We start from the raw sequence: 13,757 nt of genomic DNA, 5'->3' as shown, positions 1-13,757 counted from the left end.
ATGGTAATTCTGAATTAAGTAATCCATGGGATGTAGTTACTAGATAAGTTCTGATGGAAGTTTCCAGCTTTTACTTAAATATGCTTCAGGTTTGAAATCTATTTTCCCATATAGTTAGGAAAGCTATATGCTCTTGAGGTGCATTATTGTTTTACTCCTCTAAGAAATAGCACATTTAAAAATTTGAGGTGCTGACTAGTTCTCACATCGAATTTTCAGGATTACTATAAAAATGGTAACCTAGCTTTAGCTTGAATTCATTATTGATAGTTATGGTTTCCATTGGGAGTATCTTATAACGTCCTAGTTTAAAAGGTCTTATGTGAATTCCAATGATGAAGACAAAAATCCCAATGAAATATTTAGGGTGATATTTAAGATGAAATAATATCAGTAGGGCTGTAACGAGTCACTTTATGCAAAATTATATTAGGAATTCTGGGCTGGTTTTATTACCTATGACATGACATTTTAAAATTTTCCCCATGCTATAGTGGACGTTCAGTGTCAAATTGTGATACTCTCACAATGGATGTAGCTACACTCAGACTTCACAATTCAGGTGAGCGATTCATAGCTTTGCAGTTAGTAGAATAAACTAAAAGTCAGAAGAAACTAATTTTAAATTTAACTTTTAGCCTGAGTCAGTGACAAGATCTGATTTAGATGGTATCTAAAACAGATTGGCAGCTCCATCGTTTTCTGATTAATGTAGGTCTGGACTCTCAGCTTTCCCTAAAATACAAAACAAACAAACAAAAACAAAAAACAACAAAAAACAACAAAAAACAATCAAACATAACCAAAGTTGTTGGTGGGGCAGGATTTAGACAACAGGCTGTCTGGGATCCAGCTGTGTGTGGTTTTGCAGAGCCCACTTCAGCTCACTAAACCTCGGTTCCTTATCTGTAGGGTGAGGGAGTGACATACACCTCACAGTGGCATTTCGAGGACTAAGTGGGACAACACCTGTACAGCTTTTAGCATAGCATCAGGCACATGCTAGACACTCAGGTGCTACTAACCATTAGTATCGGCTTCGGTTAGAAGATGACAATTATTCGTACCTTCAGTTTCTCCCACAAGTGGGCAGGGTGGGGCGTGAGGAGTAAAATACACAGGGAAGTGAAAACTCCAGTTTTACAATGATGATGGTGGTGGTAACAGTGATAATTGGGATTTCAAAGCTCAGTTTAGGCTTCCTAATTCTTTTCTCCCTCAGCCAGGACTTGAGGTGACTCCCCCAACCCCAAGGGACAGGTAGGCCATCAGAGCAGACTCATTTACCAGAATCACTACCCCTAATCCACAGAACTCTGAAAATAGCACACAGAGAAGGGCTGCTAATGAGCACCAAGAGATGCACCTGGGCCCAGGAGAGAGGGCCATGCCGAAATGCTCAGCTGTGAACTGGCCTGGACCGTGGTGCTAGGCCTGCTTTTCTGGTTCTTTCTTCTCTTATAATCTCCCTAGTGGATAAATAAGGAGGGAAGAGGAATCCGCTTTTCCCCACAGTATCAAATGAAGTCCAGCTCTATGAAAGAAATAGAATATTTCTTTCACCACTGTAGATTTTTTGGCCCCTTATTCCATCCCTTTGTATGGGCTCAGTTCACTACCAAAAAAAAAAAAAAAAAAGAGCTAGGACTTTTAAGTGTGTCTGTGTGTGTGTGTGTGTGTGTGTTGTGTGTGTGTGTGTGTGTGTGTGTGTGTGTGTGTGTCTTCGCCTGTGTGGGTATGTGTACTTGTATACTGGTGCTCACAGAGGTATTTGATCCTCTTGGGCTCCCCTGAAGCTGGAGTTGCAAGCATTTGTGAAGTGCCTAACATGAGTGCTAGGAGCAGAAATCCGGTTCCCCTGCAAGAGCAGTATATGCCCTTGGCCTCTATGCTTTCTCTCCAGCCCCTAAAGATACCCTTTGAGTTTGTAAGTATAAAATTGGTATTAGGATAATTGTGTATTCCTAATAAACCCTTGAAGTTGTTGAAAAACTAGAGCGTGGACTTCAGGACGAATTAGCAAGACTGAAAATACTAATACAGTCAGGTCATTTTACTGCATCTCACAGGGTAATCAGTTGCAATCCTCCGGCTGAGGCTGAGCAGAGTAAGAAACTAAAAGGAAAGAAATCAAACCCCTACATTTTCTTGGAATTTTGTTTAAGAAGTTTGAATTTTGGTATTCTTGAATTATTTATAAGCGATTTCCGGGGATTTAGTATTTGCTGTTTAAGTTCTTGCCAGAACACTTGGTAAGGGAAAGCAGTCCATTGTGTTGGGCTTATTACTTAATCTTCAGTGAATCCTATTGGATAACCCAGTGAGACTTAATTTGTGTGCATATTTATTTATTTTGCATTACAGAGGATCAAACCTCCGGCCTCACATGCGCTGGGGAACAGCCCTATGGCTGAGCTACAGCACAGCTCTTATTCTTTCCTCAGCTCCCAGGCCCTGGCCTCCATCCCTCCTGAGGCCTGTGTGACTTGAGCCTACTGGGTACTATTTATTCTCAGAACTAACCCTTCTTTCACATTTCACCTGCTTAAGGGTTACTTGTCCTAGTGAGTTTTCTGCTTAGGAAAACTCGGCTGAGTTATTTTTCGTTAGGTTTAGTATTTCAATTGGTTTCTTCAAGTGGTTCCCTTCTTTCGCCACTATTTTATGGATTTCAATGATATTTTGAAATTTATCTTATTGCCTTTTTTTTCCTTATGCTTTGAAACCCAAGTGCTTAGGTGCTTGTTTTACCCCTCTTCCTCTTCTTCCTCCCTTTTTTTTTTTTCTGTCTTTAGAGACAGGGTCTTATCATCTATCCCAGGCTGGCTAAATATCTACACAAGTATTTGCTTTTATGTCTGGATATGGTAGCACATACCTGTAATTGTAGTCCTAGAGTGAAGGAGGGGTTGAAATGAGTCCACCAGACCCAAGATAAATGATAAATAGGTATTTATTCGGGAAGCACACAGATGAGAGTAAATAACCGCCTCGGTCTTCCTGCAACAGAAGATGCGGTCTCTGCCCTTCTGATACTCTCTGCAACCCAAGAGAGCTCGAGCCACCCCCTCCCCTGCTTTATAATGGACCATGTCTGCACCTGAAACCATGCCCAAAGGGTGTGGCCACCATCACAAGTTCAATGACAAGGCAAAATGCCACTACACTACAGGGCTGAGGAAGGATAGCATCTGGTTCAGGACCAGCCTGGGTTACATTTATGTAGCCTTTCCCATTCTGTGCTGTGTGGTCTCCTTCAGGGAGACCACGGCTTGAGAGTCTTCAGGACTGTGTGTTTGATATGAATCTTTTCGAGTTTCCTGTCCTTGAGTTGGATAATCCTCAGTAGGGTGTCTTCGCCATCACTCCTGAGCCATGTTGGGATTGAGATGATGCTGCCTGTCTGAATCCCCTTTAGTCTGCCTACTTTTTCTTCTGATGTAAGCCCAATGTCACAAAGTATATGACATGTTTAGTCAGACTCAAAGCAATGTCAGCAATTTAGTCTGTCACCAAGTGGTGCTTCTGATATCTTATCCCAAACCCAGTTCTCTAGTCTCCATGGACTTTATTAAATAAATCATCTTGAAAATCTGTTGCATCCTCAAGGGAAGGATCATGTGTGATCTCATGAGACCACTTGAAGGGTTATAGCATGTTCTTCAGTTGTGTCCTGGATCCCAATAACCCCTGTCTACAAGAGTCACCCTTCCCCACTCTGGGGCTTTCCTGTCTCCACTGTTCCGAATTGTGATTCAACAGGGACTAAAAATAGCCTTATCTTAAGTGCCCTTAAACCCATGACCCTTCAGTGTTTGTTTGCTAAGACCTTGTACGTTCCCTTCAGTTGATTTCTCTTCTCCTCAATTCCTCCATGCTTGGAGTTAAATAAACCTCTGCAGACAACAGAGCTAGAACTGTCTTCCTGCTATGGTCCTTTATCATAAAACATGCTGAAATTGTTCCCTTTTCAGGTTTGCCCACTTCTGGGGCCCTGCAAGGTGCTTGCCACCAAGCCGGACAAGTTGAGTTAAATCCCTGAGGCTCACGGGTGAAAGGAGAAGGCTGATATGTACAAGTCTGACCTCCGCACTAGTACCTCTAGCATATGGACCCTCATATGCATGTATATACACACACACACATACACACACACACACACACACACACACACACAGAGAGAGAGAGAGAGAGAGAGAGAGAGAGAGAGAGAGAGAGAGGAGAGTAAAAAATGTAATTTAAAAGGCTTCTAGGAAGGTGGTACTCACCTTTAATTCTAGCGCTCAGGAGGCAGAGGCAAGGAGATCACTTGAGTTCCAGGCCAGCCAGGGCTTCAAGAGAAACTGTCTCAAAAAACAAAACAAAACAACAAAAAAGAAAGGCAAAAAACCAACCCAACAAAAAGAACTCTAGGTACATTCTTTCTTTCCTTAGCAAATTCTTGGCCTTTCCAAATAACAGATGCCCTTTACAGTTGCACTGGTCTTTAACAGCCGTTCCTCTGTGTTGAACCACCTCTTAAAACTCAAAAGCCCAAAGTCAGTACCCAGTGTGTACTTGATGTCACAAAGCAAACAAACACAAAACAAGAAATAACATCTGACAGAGCTGGTTTGTGGCTACCCGTGTAAGAATTTAGGATTGGAAGCTAGACCCCATACTGACACTTTTAATCAGAACTTTAGCTCTGCAGGAATGCCTCAGTAACTTGTAGATGGAGGCCAGAAGACTATCTTCCTCATAATGTAGCTATAGTTACAGCAAACTATATGAGGTGCATTGAGGTGAATGTTATCCACAGCAATTCCAGTAACCCACTCCAGTGACCCAGCCCAAGACTATTGTTACCTTAAAAAACCCACTTGGTTAAGGCCAAGGCCTGCTCTGTGCTGAGGCTGCACCAAAATATTTGATGTTTCCATGTGCTAGTTTTCTCTCCAGGTGTCCATACAGTCAGTATCTCTTGGGATTTCTACATCTACCATCTAATTACTAATGGCATCATCTTCTGCTATACAATTTCTTGGCTAGATTGAGATCTTAGGGGACACTGGGCCTTCAGAGAACAGTGCATCATGCTACAGTATGCAGGATGCAAAATAAATTAAAAGTCTGACCCATACATACTAGGCTCTTCATTCTAAACAGCTTTCAAATAAGTTACTGCCCTTTCCTTAGCTGAGAGAAATGAAGACACAGGCAGAGATGTTCTTCAAATACTTTTCCAGATTTGTCAAAAGGCCCAAGAGTTTAACGGCCAAACTGCAAAGATCTAAATGCTATGGGTCACCAGTGATTATGGATCTTTCAACCAGTTTCCATCTGATGTATGCTCCAAAGCAAAGAGAAGACAGGAGGATGAAGCAACATCCTTTTTATTTGGGGTCCCAGAAATAGTCCATTCACAATGAATGCATCATACATTTGCAAAGAGAACTGTAAAGTCTTCCTGAAACTGAAGGGCAAACAGAAATCCAGAGAGCAGCTCCAATGCTGATACTGCATGCAGCCTCACTCCCCAGCAGGGTTAGGGAGTTGTTAGTGGCATTGAGAATGGATTTGAATACATCTGTTATGCCTGGAATACTGGGTTCAGAGAGATGGGGAATAAGTAGAGGATTTCTTTGTCCAGAAAACATGGCACAGTGTCAAAGCTTTTGTTCATCACAGATGGATATAGTGCTGGAGGCATCCGGTCAGAAGGATGCTGCTGACATCCCTTGCTGCACAGGACCGTAAGTGGCAGGACTTCTGCTGACCGATGCCACATGGACAGCCCCACAGAGGGCCATCTCTTCTCTCCTCAGCAGTGCCGGATCAAAGTCCTGTGCTGGAGTTGGAGAGAAAGAAGTAATGAGTAGGAGAGGAAGTGGCGATATTGTAACATCCAGTTCCCTTGAACAGGCATTTACTAAACATATACTTTATGCTGACTGTATACTACATAGTCAGAACTAAAGGCTGATGAAGCCATGGTTTCATGAAGATTGGATACTCTGGCCACAGAGAAGCAGCAGCCCTGTGTAAGATTTGTAAGACCTCATTTAGAGAAATGTGCCTTTTAAATGTTCTAAAAAAGTCTTCCTTTAGCATGTCTTGAAAAAAAAATTAGGAGTGTGGGCCCTTCCTATATTTTACCTAGAAATTCAGGTAGTTACAAGCCTTATATTATGCCAGTGATAATTGCTACCCAGAAGAGAAGTCTGGTACATGTGCATGATGAGATCCTAACTTTTCTGAGGTCGGGAAGATGTTATCCACTTTCTGTGAAATAATGTAATCTAAAATCTGGGGAGTGCGCCCCAGAAGGCCAGCAGGTGAATTGCAGCATGACAGCACAAGCATGCAATTCCTGCAAGCAGGAGGCCGAGGCAGGGGGATTGTGGGTTTGAGGTCAGCCTGGGCTTCATAACAAGACTGAGTCTCAAAACAGCAAACCAAAAGCATTAGGGTCATTATGGCTAGTTTATAGATCCCATTGGCATTGAGAAAACACCAGAAGGCAATGGCACACCATTTCCCTTCCAATGTTCTGCATGCGGTCATAGCCCCCAGGCCAGTGTCACAACGTACAGTCGTTACAGATGAAGTCAGGCACTAAGCTCTTTCCTGGCTTTGCTCACTCAGCTGGACAGACTGGAGGAAAAGCAGAGGGAGACATACCGCCGCATGCTGGAGCAGCTGCTGCTGGCAGAGAAGTGTCACCGGCGTACCGTGTACGAGTTGGAGAACGAGAAACACAAGCACACTGACTACATGAACAAGAGCGATGACTTCACCAACCTGCTGGAGCAGGAGCGAGAGAGGTAACTCGCACACACACACTGGCCACATCCGAGTCCCTGCCATTTCCTAGCTGGCTCACAGGAGAGGCCAGGCTCAAAGCACTAGCTGGAGCAGTAAGGCAAGAGAAGGAAATTAAAGGCATCCACCCAGGAAAAGAAGTCATCACAATACGGGAGATGAGGGGGAGAGTGGACAGCCTTCTCGTTACTGACGTCAGTGGGATTGCTCCAGGGTTTTCTCCTCTATGATGATGTTGGCTGTGGGTTTCTCATATATAGCTTTTATTATGTTGAGGCATGTTCACTCTAGCTTGAAATTCTCTAGGACAGCAGTTCTCAACCTGTGGACCACAGCCCCCACAGGGGTCAGGCATCAGATATTCTGCATATCAGATATTTACATTACAGTTCATAGCACTAGCAAAGTTACAGTTAAAAGGTAGCAACGACACACTTTTATGGTTGGAGGTCACCACAACATGAAGACGTGTATTAAAGGGTCCACGTTGTTAGAAAGGATGGGAAGCAGCCAGTCGTTGGTGGCGCACGCCTTTAATCCCAGCACTCGGGAGGCAGAGGCAGGTGGATCTCTGTGAGTTCGAGGCCAGCCTGGTCTCCAGAGCGAGTGCCAGAATAGGCTCCAAAGCTACCCAGAGAAACCCTGTCTCAAAAAACCAAAAAAACCAAACCAAACCAAACCAAACCAAAACAACAACAACGAAGGACGGGAAGCAGTTCTCTAGGACTTTTATCATGAAGACATGTTGAATTTGTCAGAGGCTTTTTCTATATTTATTGAAATGATCATGTGACATATTGTTTTGTTGTAGGGGAAGTGGGTTTGAGAGGTAGGGGAGACTTATCTGATATTATCACATGACTGTGTTTGAGGTGTGCATAAATATGGTACAATATTCTCACCAGGTTGCTTAGAGCCTGGAAACCATAAAGCTGGAAGGAAACCTAAGGGGTTTGTATATGAATTTGATCAGTGAAGCTCCTTACATTTGAAAGCCTTCTTACACATTGACTATGATGTAGATTGAAATAATTTACATTATTGAAATGATGTAAGTTTTCTCTCTGGGGTTGAAATCCAGTTTCTCATAAGGGTAAATTCTTACAGTTAATTATAAGTGAAACTTTCCCATTAATGCTAGTTTAGAAAATCTTAATATTGGATGTATATATATTACTATCTTTTTAACTTTTAAAAGGTTGCATGCTTTTTTTTTTTTACTGTATGTGTATGAAGGTCTTGCCTACACACACACACACACACACACACACACACACACACACACACACACACGGGGGGGGGGCACCTGGAGTTACAGATGATTGTGAGCTGCCTTGTGGGTGCTGGAAAGCAAACCCTCATCCTCTACAAGAACAGCAATTGCTCTTAACTGCTGAGCCATCTCTCCAGCCCTAGGTTGCACACTTTAAAACGTTAAGAAACCAAACAGAAACTAAGTGTGTTCTATCATGATCCACCAGACTTGGGTCCTGGAGCCCTGATTAGGGGAGGTGAGGTAATGAAAAAATGACAGACACACATACAGAAAAACTGATTAGGTGGGGTGTGCACACTCTGATGGCCGACTACCTATTACTGCCACAACTTGGAACCTTAGCATCCTCATTATGTACTGCACAGCATAGGGTCGGCTAGTCTCTGTAGGAGTTCTCTGTGGGCAGCTAGTTTCATGCGGTAAACATTCAGGAGGAGGAAGCTACACTTGCCAGTTTTTGTACAAACTGGTCAGTGGTCCACACTGCCCATGAGGAAGGCTTTGCCATCCCTCTGAGCTTCACCTGGGGAAGGTCTTGACACTTCTCGGGCTGAGACATTGGAGTCCTTGATATGGCTCTCCCCATGTCAACAACACACATTCCCTACAGACTTTATTCATTCAGAACTTCCTCTGCTTCCTAGTGTTCACTCTATGCATTTTTTTCTAGTTGAGATATTATTTATTTACAAGCTCACAGCAAATCTATAAGTAAGGGTTATATACTATGTATATTTTCAATACAGTTGCAGGAATTAGAAATATAATATGTCATCTTTTTTTTTTTTTCAGAGGAAAAGAGGTTTATTTCCAGAATATGGCTCTGGAAATACAAATATTCAAATCCATATATATTTAGATGATTTTTTGCTTTATTAGCATAGTAATTTTTTGTAATATTTATTATTAGTTCAAATTAGGAACAAGCTTGTTTCACATGTCAATCTCTTCTCCCTCTCCTTCCCCTTCCCCCCACTCCCTCCCCCTGACCTACTCCCCACCCTATCCACCCTCTACTCCCCAGGCAGGGTAGGGCCCTCGTCGGGGGCTCCCCAAAGTCTACCACATCATCCTGGGCCAGGCCTAGGCCCTCCTCCATGTGTCCAGGCCAAGAGTGCATCCCTCCATGTGGGATGGGCTCTCAAAGTCCCTTCTTGCACCAGGGAAAAATACTAATCCACTACCAGGGGCCCCCTAGAGTGCAGAGGCCTCCTAATTGACATCCATGTTCAGGGGTCTGGATCAGTCCTGTACTGGCCTCCCAGATAGCAGTCTGGGGTCCAGGTGCTCCCCCTTGTTCAGGCCAGCTGTTTCTATGGGTTTCACCAGCCTGGTCCTGGCCCCTTTGATCTTCATTCCTCGCACTCTGCAACTGGGTTCCAGAGTTCAGTTCAGTGTATGTCTGTGGATGTCTGCCTCTGCTTCCATCAGCCATTGGATGAGGGCTCTAGGATGGCATAAAAAGTAGTCATCAGTCTCATTATAGGGGAAGGGCATTTAGGGCATCCTCTCCACCATTGCCTAGATTGTCAGTTGGTGTCATCCTTGTAGATCTCTGGAAATCTCCCTAGTGCCAGATCTCTCCTAGGACCTATAATGGCTCCCTCTAATATGGTGTCTCTCATCCTGCTCCCCTCTATTCTTCCCCCAACTCAGTATTTCTGCTTCTCCATTTCCTCCTCTCCCCTTCTCTTCTCCTCCTCTCATTCTGGCAGCTCCCTCTCCCCTATCCTCATGCTCCCAATTAGCTCAGGAGTTCCTGCCCCTTCCCATTACTGGGGTCCATGCATTTTCTCCTTAGAATCCTTCATGTTTCCTAGTTTCTTTGGTGAAGAGAATTGTAGGCTGGTAATCCTTTGCTCTATGTCTAAAATTCATATATGAGTGAGTATATACCATGTTTGTCTTTTTGTGACCAGGTTACCTCACTCAGGATGGTTTCTTCTAGTTCCATCCATTTGCCTGCGAATTTCAAGATTCCATTGTTTTTTTCTGCTGAGTAGTACTCCATTGTATAAATGTAACACATTTTCTCTATTCATTTTTCAATTGAGAGGCATCTAGGTTGCTTCCAGGTTCTGGCTATTACAAACAATGCTGCTATGAACATGGTTGAACATATGTCCTTTTTGTATGGACATGCATTATTTGGGTATATGCCCAAGAGAGGAATTGCTGGATCTTGAGGTAGACTGATTCCAAATTTTCTGAGCAACTACCATACTGATTTCCAAAGTGGTTTTACAAGTTTGCACTCCCACCAGCAATGGAACAGTGTTCCTTTTTCTCCACATCCTCTCTAGCATAGATTGTCATTGGTGTTTTTGATTTTAGCCATTCTGACAGGTGTGAGGTGGTATCTCAGAGTTGTTTTGAGTTGCATTTCTCTGATGGCCAAGGATTTTGAGCACTTTCTTAAGTGTCTTTCAGCCATTTCAGATTCCTCTGTTGAGAATTCTCTATTTAGTTCTGCACCCCACTTTTTAATTTCATTGTTTGGTGTTTTGGTGGCTAGCTTCTTGAGTTCATTGTATATTTTGGAAATCAGCCCTCTGTCAGATGTGGGGTTGGTGAAGATCTTTTCCCATTCTGTGGGCTGTCGTTTTGTCTTACTGACTGTGTCCTTTGCCTTACAGAAGCTTCTCAGTTTCAGGAGGTCCCATTTATTAATTGCAGATCTCAATGTCTGTGCTACTGGTGTAATGTTCAGGAAGCAGTCTCCTGTGCCAATTCATTCAAGGGTATCTCCCACTTTCTCTTCTAGAAGATTCAGTGTGGCTGGATTTATGTTGAGATCTTTGATCCATTTGCACCTAAGTTTTGTGCATGGTGACAGATATGGATCTATCTGCAATGTTCTGCATGTCTGAATCCAGTAGTGCCAGCACCATTTGTTGAAGATGCTATCTCTCCTCCATTGTATAGATTTAGCATCTTTGTCAAAAATAAGGTGTTCTTAGGTCTGCGGGTTAATATCAGTGTTTTCAATTCGATTCCATTTGTCTGTCTGTCTATTTTTTGTGTCAATACCAAGCTGTTTTCAGAACTATGGCTCTATAATACAGCTTGAAGTCAGGGATGGTGATGCCTCCAGAAGACCCTTTATTGTACATAGTTGTTTTGGCTATCCTGGGTTTTTTGTTTTTCTATATAAAGTTGAATATTGTTCTTTCAAGGTCTATGAAGAACTGTGTTGGGATTTTGATGGGGATTGCATTGAATCTGTAGATTACTTTTGGCAAGACTGCCATTTTTACTATGTTGATTCTACCTATCCAAAAGCATGGGAGATCTTTCCATTTTCTGGTATCTTCTTTAATTTCTTTCTTTAAAGACTCAAAATTCTTACTATACAGGTCTTTTACTTTTTTGGTTAGTGTTACCCCAAGATATTTTATGTTGCTTGTGGATATTGTGAAGGGTAATGTTTCACTGATTTCTTTCTTATTGGATTTATCATCTGTATATAATAGGGCTACTGATTTTTTGAGTTAATTTTGTATCCTGCTACCTTGCTGAAGGTATTTATCAGCTGTAGGAGTTCCCTGGTAGAGTTTTTCGGGTCACTTATGTAGACTATCATATCATCTGCAAATAGTGAAAGTTTGACTTCTTCCTTTCCAATTTGTATCCCTTTGATCTCCTTTTCTTGTCTTATTGCTCTAGCTAGAACTACAAGTGCAATATTGAAGAGATATGGAGAGAGTGGACAGCCTTGTCTTGTTCCTGATTTTAGAGGATTCGCTTTGAGTTTCTCTCCATTTAGTTTGATGTTGGCTGTTGGTTTGGTGTATATTGTTCCTTTTATTCCTGTTCTCTCCAAGATCTTTATCATGAAGGGATGTTAGATTTTGTCAAAGGCTTTTTCAGCATCTAGTGAGATGATCATGTGGTTTATCTTTTTCAGTTTGTTTATATAGTGGATTACATTGATGGATTTTCATATGTTGAACCATCCTTGCATCCCTGGGATGAAGCCTACTTGATCATAGTGGATGATTTTTCTGATGTGTTCTTGGATTTGATTCGCCAATATTTTGTTGAGTATTTTTGCATCAATGTTCATGAAGGATATTGGTCTGTAGTTCTCTTTTTTAGTTGTATCTTTGTGTGGCTTGGGTATCAAAGTGATTGTAGCCTCATAAAAAGAGTTTGGCAATGTCTCTTCCTTCTGCTTCTATTGTGTGGAACAATTTGAGGAGTACTGGTATTAGCTCTTATTTGAATTTCTGGTAGAATTCTGCAGTGAAGCCATCTGGCCCTGGGCTTTTTTTGGTTGGGAGGCTTTTGATGACTGCTTCTATTTCATTAGGGGTTATGGGTCAATTTAAACTGCTTATCTTTTCTTGGTTTAATTTTGGTAAGTGATATCTATCCAGAAAATTGTCCATTTCCTTTAGATTTTCAAATTTTGTGGAGTACAGGTTTTCAAAATATGACCTGATGATTCTCTGGATTTCCTCAGTGTCCGTTGTTATATCCCCCTTTTCGTTTCTGATTTTGTTAATTAGCATGCTCTCTCTCTGCCTTTTGGTTAGTTTGGATAGAGGTTTATCTATCTTTTTAATCTTCTCAAAGAACCAACTCTTTGTTTCATTGATTCTTTGTAATGTTTTCCTAGTTTCTACTTTATTGATTTCAGCCCTCAGTTTGATTATTTCCTGGCATCTACCTCCTCCGTGGTGAGTTTGCTCCCTTTTTCTAAAGCTTTCAGTTGTTCTGTCAATTCTCTAGTGTGACTTTTCTCCAGTTTCTTCATGTGGGTACTTAGTGCTATGAACTTTCCTCTTAGCACTGCTTTCAGAGTGTCCCATAAGTTTGGGTATGTTGTGTCTAAATTCTTCACCTTCTTCTATACCTATTATTCTTAGGTTCGGCCTTTTCATGGTGTCCCATAGTTCCTGGATATTTTGTGTTAGGGATTTGACAAGGGTGGGGTGTGTCCGGACTCAGGGTGGGCCTTCCCAGTCTGGACAGGTCCACTCTTGCCTGGGTGGGCTCAGGCAGAAGCGAACAGGGGTTAAGAGGGGAGGTTGGGGGGTAGAGCAGCGCCCAGACTCACCTGAGGCTCAGGCACTCGCTGCAGGGCAGAGGGCGGAGTGTGGCCGGGGTCTATGCATTCATTCTTATAGCACTGTTTCCTCAAACCAGAGACTGCCAAACAGGAAGCAGAGGACCCCATGCCCCAAGTTTGTAAGGCTATTTAGCTGTTGGACTCACTCTTTTATATTATTATTCTCCTGTCCTTCAGTCAAATGGTTACTTCTTTGCCATCCATAGTGTTTGAAAATCACCTAATATTGAACTGCCCATAACCTTAGCCTTTGGAATATAGAGTCAGGAGAATCAGGGCCAGCCTCAGCATCATAACAAGTTCAAGGTCAGACTGTGCTACTCGAAACCTTGCCTCAAAAAACAAACAAATCCAATAAATTATACAGAACAGATCATAAAGATTTTTAAAATATGTAATTGGTAATGTTACCTCTTACTGGATGTAGCCCTTCCCCTGGGGAGGGAGAAATGAAAGAAAACAATGAAGTTTTATGTCCCACATTCCTCATTTACAGTTTATTTGTGTTTCTTTTAAACACAGCAAGACAAGGCTGGCTGGCTTCATGTTTGAACAGATGAGCTGGTTTAGCATTTCTGGGTAATCAGAGAGAATAAGCTTCCA

General features: G+C 42.3%; 1 protein-coding gene across 3 annotated transcripts in view; it reads left to right on the top strand.

The window, feature by feature from the left end:
* The window catches only part of Filip1 (filamin A interacting protein 1), a 103,397-nt gene that overhangs the window by 40,709 nt on the left and 48,931 nt on the right, over nt 1–13,757 (top strand). For all 3 annotated transcript variants that reach the window (XM_035443820.1, XM_035443819.1, XM_035443818.1), the window contains exon 3: nt 6,628–6,806. In XM_035443820.1, coding sequence (XP_035299711.1) covers nt 6,628–6,806 — 179 coding nt within the window. The remainder of the gene's footprint in view (nt 1–6,627; nt 6,807–13,757) is intronic.

Source organism: Cricetulus griseus, chromosome 4, assembly GCF_003668045.3.
Source record: "Cricetulus griseus strain 17A/GY chromosome 4, alternate assembly CriGri-PICRH-1.0, whole genome shotgun sequence".
NCBI lineage: Eukaryota > Metazoa > Chordata > Mammalia > Rodentia > Cricetidae > Cricetulus > Cricetulus griseus.
This window is presented reverse-complemented; position numbering and strand designations above follow the sequence as displayed.